Source organism: Arachis hypogaea, chromosome 7 (genome assembly GCF_003086295.3).
Source record: "Arachis hypogaea cultivar Tifrunner chromosome 7, arahy.Tifrunner.gnm2.J5K5, whole genome shotgun sequence".
Lineage (NCBI taxonomy): Eukaryota > Viridiplantae > Streptophyta > Magnoliopsida > Fabales > Fabaceae > Arachis > Arachis hypogaea.
Genome location: NC_092042.1, coordinates 12,771,686 through 12,784,025, shown reverse-complemented (window position 1 = coordinate 12,784,025; position 12,340 = coordinate 12,771,686). Strand labels below are relative to the sequence as shown.

The 12,340-nt window shown below is 41.6% G+C and overlaps 2 protein-coding genes across 3 annotated transcripts; both read left to right on the top strand.

Annotated features, from left to right (window-relative positions):
- Positions 1-473: 473 nt before the first annotated feature.
- On the top strand, positions 474-1,331 carry LOC112701148 (uncharacterized). Its single transcript, XM_025751946.1, has one exon. The coding sequence runs from the start codon at positions 474-476 to the stop codon at positions 1,329-1,331; it is 858 nt and encodes a 285-aa protein (XP_025607731.1).
- Positions 1,332-9,425: 8,094 nt separating this feature from the next.
- On the top strand, positions 9,426-12,218 carry LOC112702511 (serine/arginine-rich SC35-like splicing factor SCL30A). Of its 2 annotated transcripts, none has more exons than XM_025753568.3 (8): positions 9,426-9,611; positions 9,695-9,991; positions 10,826-10,987; positions 11,120-11,157; positions 11,269-11,341; positions 11,423-11,611; positions 11,717-11,854; positions 11,954-12,218. In XM_025753568.3, the coding sequence occupies exons 2-7, from the start codon at positions 9,720-9,722 to the stop codon at positions 11,838-11,840; spliced, it is 858 nt and encodes a 285-aa protein (XP_025609353.1). In that variant the 5' UTR covers positions 9,426-9,611; positions 9,695-9,719; the 3' UTR covers positions 11,841-11,854; positions 11,954-12,218. The 2 variants fall into 2 exon arrangements, with proteins under 2 accessions (XP_025609353.1, XP_025609352.1); XM_025753567.3 differs by having other exon boundaries at positions 9,429-9,611; positions 11,717-11,847.
- Positions 12,219-12,340: the final 122 nt, after the last annotated feature.

The following is a 12,340-nucleotide window of genomic DNA, read 5'->3' as shown; positions in this document are numbered from 1 at the left end:
AATGAGGAAGAGTTTGTGCTGGAGACGTCTGCCCAGACTGTGGCGCGCCATGTGTCTTTCTTCCACCTCACCCAATTTTGGCACTATCGACGGTACCAAGTCACTATCACAGTCTGGATCTGGACGCCATGCATGAGAGGACTCCATTTTCGAATACGGGTAAAGAAGATTACAACTTAGACAGCGTGGTAGAGTTTCGGGTCAGCCACAGGTTCAAATGTCGAGAGACAGTGCTGTAGGGTGTGAAGAACTACAGTATTTGTAGGAGTGCTGAGTACCGGATGCTCGAATCGGACCGGTTAAAGTACCATGTGCAGTGCCATCAAGCTGACAATGGGTGTCTATGGAGCCTCTGCGTGACCCTTCGGTGTAATATATTTAGGAGGTTTGAGATATGGCTGAAGCAATAATGTTTTGTTGTGGTTAGGGAGGTTTAGAGGGTTGGTGGAGCGCACAGTTGTCTAGCACCCACCATGTCTGAAGACCATCATCAGTTAGACAGCAGTCTCATCTGCATGGTCATATTGCCGTTGATACAGTCCAACCCCTCTGTGAGTATTCCGGTGTTGCAAGGTGTGGTCCAGGCGAGCTATCACTTCAAACCCTCCTACAGAAAGGTGTGGATGACAAAGCAGAAGGCAATCGCACAGATCTATGAGGATTGGGAAGAGACATACAACAAGGTGTTGAAGCTGCTTCAGGCACTGCAGAACTGTTTTCCTGGAACCATTTGTGACCTACGCGTCAAACCGTTCTACAATGGGCACCTCCTGGTACGCGACTGTACCATGTTCGTCAAAGTATTTTGGGCTTTCCCCTCATGTGTCGAGGTGTTCAAGCATTGCAAGCCATTTGTATCCGTCGACGGCACGCATTTGTATGACAGATACGGTGGAGTGTTGCTTATTACGGTGGCGCTAGACGGCAATAGCAACATCCTGCCTATTGCTTTTGCCGTTGTCGAGTATGAGAGCACCGAGTCATGGTCGTTTTTCCTTACTAATCTGAGATGCCATACCACCCCACAAGATGGTCTGCTGGTTATCTCTGATAGATTTCAGGCCATCAAGGTCGTGCTAAGCGTTGATGATAGTGGATGGCATCCCCCAAGAGCGTTCCATGCTTACTATATCAAACACATGGCTGCGAATTTCATGACTCAGTTCAAGTCAGCCGAGGGAAAGAGATACCTCATAAATGCTGCTTATAGTCCAAGCAAGGCTGGGTATGAGTGGTACATGAATCCCTTGAGAGGATTCTCCTCGGCGATAGCAGACTGGACTGGTCGTTTCAACAAGGAGATTTGGCTACAACATTTTGACAGTGGGTAGCGGTTTGGACACATGACCACAATATGTCAGAGTGCATCAATGCAGTTCTAAAGAGGACACGATACTTGCCGATTTTAGCCATTGTGCACATCACGTACGAAAGACTGCAAAATTTGTTTGTGACGAAGGGCAGGGAGGCACAGTCACAGATGGCGGCTGGAAACTGCTTCTCCCAAAGACTTTTGGCCACCATTGAAAAGAATAGAGAATGCATCCCGAAAATGCATGTCACTCATTGTGATAGGCATGCCTCTGTGTTTGTTGTGGAGGAGCTGGAGCTGTTCGAGGTTGGTCACAAGATTCCTTCCGTGTTCGGCTATCGAAAAATACGTGTGACTGTGGACTATTTCAGTTTCTCCACTATCCGTGCTGCCACGCACTTGCCGGGTGTGCCGCCGCTAGCATTGAGTGGTACCCGTATGTGCATCCGATTTACAGGCAAGAAGCTGTGTTCAAGGTGTACGAGGTGGAGTTTCCATCGATTCCTGACGAGTCGTTTTGGCCGGAGTGGTATGGGACGATGCTGCGTCATAACCCAGTCATGAGTCCAAAGGCGGCTAGACAACCCGTTTCCACCAGATTCCAGAATAATATGGATGAGGTCGAGCGACATGAGAAGTGGTTTGGCCTCTGTAGCCAATTCGGTCATACTAGAAGGGGTTGTCCTAATCAACCCACGGGAGATGCCTAGGACATGCAGTTCTTGTAGTATGGATGTAGTTTATTCCTGTTGAAGTTTTTTATCATATGACTGTACCAGTTAAATGAAGTTGTAGCCTTTTTGGTTTATCAGAAATGTCAATCCTTAGTTTTACATTTTAGTTTTATTGATGATGTAATATGTTAGTGTTATTTTTTATTTTTTTTTAAAGTGGAATACTTTGGTTTTGACATTTTATAGATTTCGGAGATGTAATAATTTAGTTTTGTATTTTACTTTTATAAGGCAAAGGGTAATAGTCATAAGAAATTACACCATAATAAACAACAACTGTTTACAATACAGAGCTTCGCATACGAGCTAAAAAAGTGAATAAACAAGACAACTAGAATATAAAACAATAAAAATAATTACAACCCAAACACATAACATCATCGGTTTCGAGGATCCTAGTAGTGGTGCCTGTGTCCGGTACCACACGGTGGAAGCTGAGCCTGGCGTTGAGGTCAAGAAGGATGATGATCTTCCTGAGGCATTAGCGGGACAGCGGTGTCCTGGGCGGCTACACATGATATGGTTGGAGCCATCCAGAGGATGGATATGTGGCATACTAATGGATGTGAAGCTGAGGCTGAGATAGTGGAGCTGATGGAGGGGTCACTTGAGGCTGTGATGACTTCAGGTACATACCATAGTCGTAGGACGGTGAGGTCGCATACTGGGTACCAGGACGAAGACCCACCCCGTACGACGAGGTAGAAGCCGGTGATATCTATGGCATCTAGGAGGAGGTCTGCCCTACAGCAGATGGATGAGGGTACTGCCCGATACCCTGCTCCCTGCCGGTCCAGAATTACTCGGTGATCTGATGTATAGTGGCTGCATTGGTGGTGTGAATATGGAAGGCGTCATCAAAGAAGATCTCGTCAACCATCTCCTCTTCCTCCGACAGGTCCTGGATGGACCTCTCTCATGCCAACCTGGCAGTGATATGTCCCAGACTGCCCGACGATGCGGCCTGCCAAAATCGGATAGTGGGGTGAATCCATTTGCCGGGGGAAGGGGAGGAGGTAGAGGAGGCAGACCCGAAGGTAAAGCCTCTCTGTCCTACGGGATGTCCCCGTGATCCTCCTGACGATCGTATTCCGCCTCCTCGTCAGACTCGACGTCCAGCCTATCTAGACGATGTCTGACCCTCTCCCTCTTAACCGACTCACCAGGTCGACGTTCTCTATGTCCTCTGTCCCTCCTAGCAAGTCACCGAGTACCCTCTCTGCACACCCTCGCATGTTTACGCCAATCCGGCATGCCTCGGGGAAGGTCGAGATAGTCCCTAGGCTGGCTGGCAGTGGGCTGTACGTCGGGGGCAGTCTCGGATCCTCCAAACCCTCCAAAACCTCCTGGCCCGACAGATGCCTAACATGGCAAGCCCCACACCACCAATCATAGTACTCTCGGTCGGCCTGGTGTCAAACGTATGATGTATGGAGATCCTGCAACCGGGATCAAACCTCCTGCGCTAACCCTCGTACCAATCCTGAAGTCGCTCAGGCCACCAGACATCCTCACCACGACCAGTGGACGTCAAGAACCTATAAGAAAAAATATAAGTGTATAAACTACTGTCACATGGTCACACACATTTCACTATTGGAATAACTGACATCTAAACTCAGATAAGCAATGGTAATAAGACATCATTTATACCTGTCAAGGTTCATTGGAGTGCCTGGCACCTGCTACTCTCCATTGAATTGCCACTTCACCCGATCAACCTGGTGAAATCGGACAATGTTGAAACATACCAGGGGAACGACTAACAACTATGTCCCCCACTCATCCTCCTCAGGGAACCAAGGAGGGCACAGAGCATACAGAGCAGGGTATCGTATACTCTCCATGCAAATTGAAAAAATTGTAACAGACATAATAGTCACCCAAAAAGAAGGCAACATTTGAAAAAAAATGAGTGCACTTGTGGTGGTAAACATGGAACTAATCTCATCGAAGTGTAACCGGTCGATCGAAATCCTCCAATGTAAGACCCTGGCTTCATGCTGATCCCTGCTCTGCTGCTGCAATCCAACCAACCTGACACCACCCAAGAAAATATATTCAGTTCGTTCAGTAACATTCCATAAGAGGTTACAAAAATATTTAAACCAAATACAGAAATAAACATTTGTTACCTCGCAACCAGAGGATACTGGTAGATCCCTCTATCTGGTGGACACCACTGAGGAAATCTTTGATAGATCCAGGACATCAACAGCGGAGTGTAGCCAGCGATGTTCGTGACGCCCCGCTATGCCGCCGAACAAAGTGACTGGTACGTCCTGGCCAACACAGTCGAGCCCCAAGAAAACTCCCCACACTCCCCGAAGTCTCGGAGAAGAGGGAGCCAACGCAAGTGCACCAGGTTGTTGGACTTGTCAGTCATCAGATACCCTCTGATCAGTAACATGATATAGCACCTGGCAAACTGTTGGAGGGTCTCCGGGTCGTCCATGGGGGGCATCTGGCAGACACGATCCTGCAGCCACACAAGCTTGAGCGTGAACGACTCCTTCCTCTACGCAGCCTGTTGTGGTGCCACCGGAGGCTTGGCACCAAGCAGCTGCTCCACCAACGCCCACGTCTCAATGTGGTACCACCTACTGAAGTTACGGAGGCACCCCCAACGAGGTTCCCGTGTGCACGTAGGCCTAGGTGGTACGCGACGTCCTGTAGGCCGTAGGGTGATAGTGACCTCACCCCACGAGAGATGAAACATATGCGTCTCCGAACGCCATCGCTCCACGAGTGCCGAAATCAGTGAATTGCCAAAAGTGAAATTTCTGAGGGACACCATGTCACCAAATCCAACCAGATATGAGACGATGGCGTCGGGTGGAGAAAGGGTATGGCTCACTCATCGGGGTAGTAGAAGGCGAGGCCTCTGAAGAATATAAAAAAAATTTAGCCTTATAAAGAAATAAACTTAAATTTTTGGTTTATTTATTTCTTACAATTTCTTTTTAGTTTTGCAATTACAACAATTTAACATGATATACAAAACCTTAAAGTAAAATAAATATTTCTATTTTACTTACATCTACTTCTACTTAAGAACATATTTCTATGTTTCTAACTTACACATATTTCTCTATTACATAGTGCATACTAAACAAACCCTTACTAGAATGTTATAAATACTAACAACCTAGCACAAGAAAAATAGAGTTCTAAACTAATAATTATGCCGTAACAACCTTGCACAAGCAAATAGAGTTCTAAATTCCACATAGAGACCTACTACTAAACCTGCCAACTACGTTTTGATTCTTTGGGACTACCCTAACCATGGCCACATACTTAGATTAAACAAACAAAATAAAACTAACCTCAAAGTCGGCCGCCCCGGCGTAATGTGACGTCTCGTTCAGCCTGTTGATATTTTCGTCGTTTTCCGCCTGGCGCGCCATCAGAGTATCAGTCAAAAATAAGGTTGGAAATGGATAATAGAGAGGAAAAAGTGATTGACTAGGTCAAACTGGGGCCCAGAATGACGTTGTGAACGACATATACTTATAGGCATCGACACGCCTTATCTCTTTTACAGTGTAAACGAGATATATACGTGGCAGCATGACGTATCTTATCTCATTTACACTATAAATGAGATACATGCAAAGTCATCTCGTTTACAGTGTAAACGAGATAAGAGAGAAGAATTTAAATCGATAAATAATTTTTAAATTATTTATTTGATAATTATTACATTTGTTTATTTATTAAAATAAAAAATCTGTAATCTTCATTGTGTTTGAAAATTCTATTCCTATAACTTCACTTAAACTTAAATCCAATATCAAATTTAAAATTTCGAAAAGAATAAATAAATATGAAGATAAATAAACTAAGACTTGGCGAAGAATCACTTTCCATGAACCATGATTCATATAAACCTAAGCCAGCCATAACAATTTTAATAAAGGATTTAAACCCTTGTTAACTCAGAAAACACACTAAACTAAAAAAATTAACAATAATCAATAATAACTACCTCAGAAAATTAACAATAATTCAAAACAAAATCAACAATCAACATTAAACCACAAAATTAACAGTAACTCAGAAGTCGAAACAAAATTAACATTAACTAAGAAGCAGTGGAGGCATACGAATGGCGAGAGAGAGTGAGCTCGGAGAGAACAAAGGTGACGAGGAGGAGAACTGAGCGCAAGCAGAGACATTCGCGGTGAGATAGAGCGCTTGAAGAGAGAGAGATTCCAAGTAAAGAACGAACCACCGCTATGCCAAGAAAAGGACCGCGACAAAGAAATAATGGGCGCCGGCGGACGACGGAAGTGATGTGAGAGACGGGAGAAAACGAAGGACTGATGCGTGAGCATCTTTCTTATCTTTTTCTAGTGAATGTGCACTTAAATTATTGAGTTTAATCAAGAATTAATTATCTTTTAGCCACTATGGATGCTACTTTGAGTATTGTGCATTTCTGTTTATTTTAGGTAGCATTCAACTGGATTTGATGGAGTTTCTGCAGCAAAAGAATTAAAGGAGAAAACCAGCAAGGAGAGACGCGTACGCGTACCTAACGCGTGCGCGTGATTTAGAGCTTTCCATGGCGACGCGTGCGCGTGAATGACGCGTACGCGTTATTTGAAGATTTGCACAGCGTCGCGTGCGCGTACTTGACGCGTACGCGTGACATGCTGAAAAGACTATCGACGCGTACGCGTGACATGCGCCACGTGCAGAAAACGCTGGGGGCAATTTTTGAGCTGCTTTTGACCCAGTTTTTAGCCCGGAAAGCACATATCAGAGGCTGTAGAGTGAAGGAATCAAGTGGTCCCCATCCATCAATTGAAAACTTGATGATTGTTATAATTAATTTTGATTTAAATTCAAATTTGATTTTTAAATTAGGAAAAGATATTACTTAATTTTAGAAAATAGATTTTTCTAAAATTAATTAGGATTAGTTATAAAAAGGGATTCCATTAGTTAACTTTGGATACCATCAGATTAGAACTCAGTACATTTTACCTGAATCCTTATTTTCTCTCTGAACCATGAGCAACTAAATCTCCACTTTTAAGGTTAGGAGCTCTGTCTATTTGTATGGATTGATTTTATTGCTTTTTCTATTTTAATTCATGTATGGATTTATAATTTAAGAATTATTTTCGCTCTTCATCTTATGAATTTGGGTGGAACGGAAGTATGATCCTCTTTCTATTTGAGTTCTTGTATAACTTGAAAAAGCTCTTTACTTGAACAACAACTTGAAAACATATTCTCCTAATTTTTAATTATCTGGATTTAACAGGATACGTGACATATAATCCTTTTATTTTTGGGTAATTAGAGTTTTTGTGGCATATAAACTGAAATTTGATCATCACTCTCTAATTGGAATTAATTGACCAAGGAATTGGCTGTTGATGAATTTTAGATGAGACTAGAAATGTCTAAGGAATTAGGGTCTAGTAACATATAGTTTACCATAAATTAAATCCTACATGATTAAAATAGTTAGTAAGAAAAGTTAATCCGGAAAAATAGATAACTCTGAAACCTTAACTGTTTTCTCCATATTTTATTTCCAAACCATTTACTTTACTATTTTAGTTTCTGCACGATTGTTTACTCTTTGAACATCCAACACTCTATTCTATTTTCCTGACTAAGCTCATTAATCAACCATTGTTACTTGATCCATCAATCCTCGTGGGATCGACCTTCACTCACCTGAGGTATTACTTGGTACGACCCGGTGCACTTGCTGGTTAGTCTGTAGTTGTTAAATCATCGCACCAAGGACCCCTGGGTTTGTCCACGTGAGCGATACTGACAGGAGGTGGAGGCTAGGATGACGGCGACGACACCCTCGACTGACGGAGAGTAGCTCGACAATGAAGAAGGTGAAGCGTGGGTTGAGTGGCTACTAGAGTTTTTTGGGTGAGATGGGTGAGAGACCGAGAGACAGAAAGCGGTGGGTGAATTATTGGGTTTATATATATATATATATATATATATATATATATATATATATATATATATATATTGTTGTCAAACTCTCGAGTTAACTCGTAAACTTGTATGAGTTTACGAGTTTAGATATGGAATCGAGTTGACTCGGACATAGACTCTATCTTGAGTAAACTCGACTAGACTCAGCTAAACTCGGTCAAACTCGGACAAACTCGTGAGTTTAGGACCGAGTTAGCGAGTTTGTATTTTTCTTCATTTTTGCTCAAAAAAGCGTCATTTTGAAACCAAAAAATACTTTTTTTATTAGGGTTACGATAACACTCCCAAAGAATGAAAGAAAACTCATTCATAACTCACTCATCTACGTCGTTTCTCTCAAGTCTCATTTTCTCCATGTTCTGCCGCAATCGTTGTTCCCCGTCGAGCTGCTGCTGTTCGCTTGCGTCTGCCACCTCTATTCTGATTTGCGCCATTGTCTTTGTGAATTTTACCTATATTTCCATCTGCTTTATATTTCTTCACATCTCCATTATCTGCAACTCCATCGTGCTATCACCGTTCACGAGTTTGACTACTTCTCCTACAGTCCTATCTCTGCTCTGGTTTGCGCCGTCGTGAAATCCATGACTCTTCGTCACCGTCGTTTTGTGCTGCTGCTGCACCTTCACCATCGCTGCCTGCTGCACCCTTGTCTTTGATCTGCTGTTGTTGGGACTTTGCCCTTTTTTTTCTTCTGTATCCTCTATTTTTGTATGCTTTTTGCCCCTTTTTTTGAGTCTTTGCTTCTTGATTTAGATTTTTTTTACTTTTTAAATTGTACTCTTTCTAATTTTAGCCTATTACTTATCGTTTATGTTAGATGGCTAGATGGTTCATCCATCCATAGCTGATTAGTAATTAATTATTTTTATTAGAGTAAATTTGATTATTTAATATTATTCAATGTTGAATTAAAGATTTAGTTTTACAGATTTAGAATTTTTAATTTTGTGTGTTCTATGTTGTATTTGTATAAGAATAATTATAGAGGATTTGAATATGTATTTTAAAATATTTGTTATAATGTACACTACTATTTTAATTTATATGTGCTTTAAGATTGTATATAAACTTTATAACAGGTGAACTCGTGCGAGTCTACAAGTTAACTTGCGAGTCGAGTCTAGATCAGCTCCACAAGTTTACTTAGACTTGCGAGTTTGACAACCTATATATATATATATATATAATATGAACTTGTAACTTTGAAAATGTCCGGCCAATTCTAGCAGTTTACCAATTAACCATCGGTTCAGCTGGGTTTCAGTCTAAATTTTTCAAAACAATTTTATACATTAACCAAACTGGTTAGATGATTGATTTTTGGTTAATCCTGTTGAACCGCCCGGTCCGATTTGTTTTTTTAGAGCATTAAAAAGTGAATTGGACCATCAAAACGGTGCGCTTCATTTGAGGAATAAGAGTGTGGTCTCTTTCTCTCAAGTCAAGTCGCTAGGGTTTTTAAACCCAGCTTGTTCCCCACTCTCATTTTCCAAGTAAAGCATCAAAATCAGACAAATCAAAAGCACGCGCTCTCTCCCTTCTTCCTCGTACAAGTTTCGCACCTTCCTCTACATTCAAAGGTAAACGAAATCTTCATTTGTTGCACAATTCCTAAGATCAAAGCCGGAAAGTATGACTTCTTGTTTGTAATTTTGAATTTTAGGGCACAAAAAAAGGGGGAGAAGAAGATGCGGAGGCACAGTCCAGGATACTACAGTCCGCCGAGGAGAGGGTACGGCGGCAGGGGAAGATCTCCTCCGCCGCCACCTCCTCCGTCGAGGAGGGGTTACGGTGGTGGTGGCGGCGGCGGCGGCGGGAGGCGCGGCAGGGATAACAACAACAATGGAAGCCTTCTTGTTCGCAACATTCCCCTCGATTGCCGACCCGAGGAGCTTCGAGTCCCCTTCGAGCGGTTCGGACCCGTTCGTGATGTCTACATTCCCAAGGATTATTACTCAGGGTTAGTTGGTGCATTTCTTATGATTTATATTTGGAGAAAGAGATTCGAGAAAAAGAAAAATTTAAAGTTTGATTGTTGTGGAATCAGAATCATCAATTTTGTCGCCGTGTTAGATGTACTTCCTTGTTTTTGTGAAATTATACAAATAATTTGTTGGTCTTTAGGTTTCCTTTTGCAAAATTAGTTGGAGAAATGTAAGTAGTTAAGTTCATTGAGTGTGTCTGAGCGTGAATTGTGAGAGCTGGGTTGGGGTGATTCTGTACTTGAGTTTTCTTTTTTCTTTTCTCTTGTTTGAAGGTGATTGGTATTAATTATTTGATTGTGGATTGATTTTGGACTGGTTTGTCAGGGGGTTATGTTTATTTGAAATTGGAAGTTAAAACAAGATCAAGCCCCACATTTGACCAAGTTTTTCCCCCCAAGTGTGTTAATCTTCATACGAAGAGAAACTATTTAATTACACAATGAATACAAGTATGATGGAAGGTTGGTTGGTTCCTTGTACAAACTGAAGTGAAGACTTCGTGCTTACAAGATTTTTTTTGTTTCTTGGGGAGCGTTGAATTCAAGTTCTTATAAATACAAGAATGTTGAAGAATTTTCAAGATACTTTACTACTTGTCAATGTAAAGAAAAAGGGCCCGCTTTGAAGTTTTTGGATTTTAGCTGCTTTAGGCAATCCAGCTTCCACAGGCTGTGTTCATGTCTCAGAAAGCCTTAGCTAAGTTGTCTAAAGAAAGATATACTCTGCCTAGTCTACGTATGCTACAATCTGTGTCTGCCCATGTTTTTCTAGCAGTGTTAGAATGAAGCTCCGCTTTTTTCCCCATACAGAGAACCTCGAGGCTTTGCGTTTGTGCAATTTGTGGATTCTTATGATGCTTCAGAGGCACAGTACCATATGAACAGACAAATCTTTGCTGGAAGGGAAATATCCGTCGTTGTTGCTGCTGAAACAAGAAAAAGACCAGAGGAAATGCGCCAAAGGACTAGGAGGTATCACTTATTCCTCCCCCCCCCCCCCCATATATTCCACTATAATGTAGCGGATGATAAAAATGTAAAGGTGGTCTTGTATCTGAAGCATTGCTTTATAAATGTATAGCTAAAGTTTTTGGAATTTTGCAGAGGACCATCGAACTATGGGGGGAGAAGGTCTTATTATGGTATTATCATTTTAAAAACTCAAAATTGCATTATGTTTTTTGAAATGCTTACATAGTTTACTGCTTGTTAAGATTACTGACTTGTGTGTATGATAATATTGATTCTATTAGGTCGCTCGCGCTCTCGCTCAGTATCACGCTCTCCACCTTATCACTCTGGTTCTAGAAGTAGATATCGCTCAAGGTAAGTTTTAGATATCCTTAGCATCTTAATTTTGTACTTCCACTAAAGCATGTACTCATGATTTGAATTGACGTGTACCAGATCATATTCTCCTGCTCCAAGAAGGCAAAGTGATTACTCTATTTCCCCTAGAAGGCAAGCAGAACACTCTAGATCACCTCGATCACCAAGAGGCCCCCCTAGAGAGCGAGATGCTGATCAGAAGCGCAGATCATATACTCCAGATTTTGGCAATGGTGTTGATCAGAATCAAAGCAATGGATATCCTGAGTGAGTTGCAATTTAATAATTACCTTCTGAACATGAAGTTTTTCTATTGAAATTATTTTCCCTGCTTCTCTCATGTTCTTACACTATATACTATCTTGTACTAAGGAAATCTACATACAAGTCTGAGGCTGATGAAGGTCAGTGGAAGTCATCTGGACGTAGACCATCGAGGTCACCACCTGGATCCAGATCTAGGTCAAGGTCTCCTGATTTGTCTCCTAGACATTGAAGACGAGGTAAAATGTATGAGTTAAGACTAGGGATTCCATATGTTAGATTTGGTTCAGCTTTTTTTAAAATTAGCTTCGATGGTTTTCTAATGCATATTTATACATGTTGCAGGTCTTTGGCAATGTGCTGCATTCTGCTGATTCTGTACCAATTCAGTATCTTTATCAGGACATTTTACAAAATTGCATAATGTATTGAATGTGTTTGTAGTGTTAAGATATTACTGTTGTGCAGCATTTTGGATATTGTGAAATTCTGTGGTAAAACTTAACCTAGAGTCTTGATAGTCTAGATGAAATGTTTGGAGCTTGTTTGATTTGTCAAGTACCCTCTTGAACAATTTTTCACTTAAAAACTGCGTTTATCTTGGTATTAATTGTTTGTTTAAATGGCTACCCCCATTTTTCCCTGTTTGGATAAACTAGTGTATTACCCGCCCTATGCGCAGGCGAAGCTCAAAATCCAAAAATCATCTCTTTATGGAAAAAGACTTGGCAT

Coding starts and splice junctions, on each gene's coding strand:
- LOC112701148 (XM_025751946.1), top strand. CDS start 474: ATGTCTGAAGACCATCATCAGTTAGACAGCAGTCTCATCTGCATGGTC.
- LOC112702511 (XM_025753568.3), top strand. CDS start 9,720: ATGCGGAGGCACAGTCCAGGATACTACAGTCCGCCGAGGAGAGGGTAC. Junction 10,988..11,119: donor ATGCGCCAAAGGACTAGGAG/GTATCACTTATT, acceptor GGAATTTTGCAG/AGGACCATCGAACTATGGGG. Junction 11,158..11,268: donor GGGGAGAAGGTCTTATTATG/GTATTATCATTT, acceptor TGATTCTATTAG/GTCGCTCGCGCTCTCGCTCA.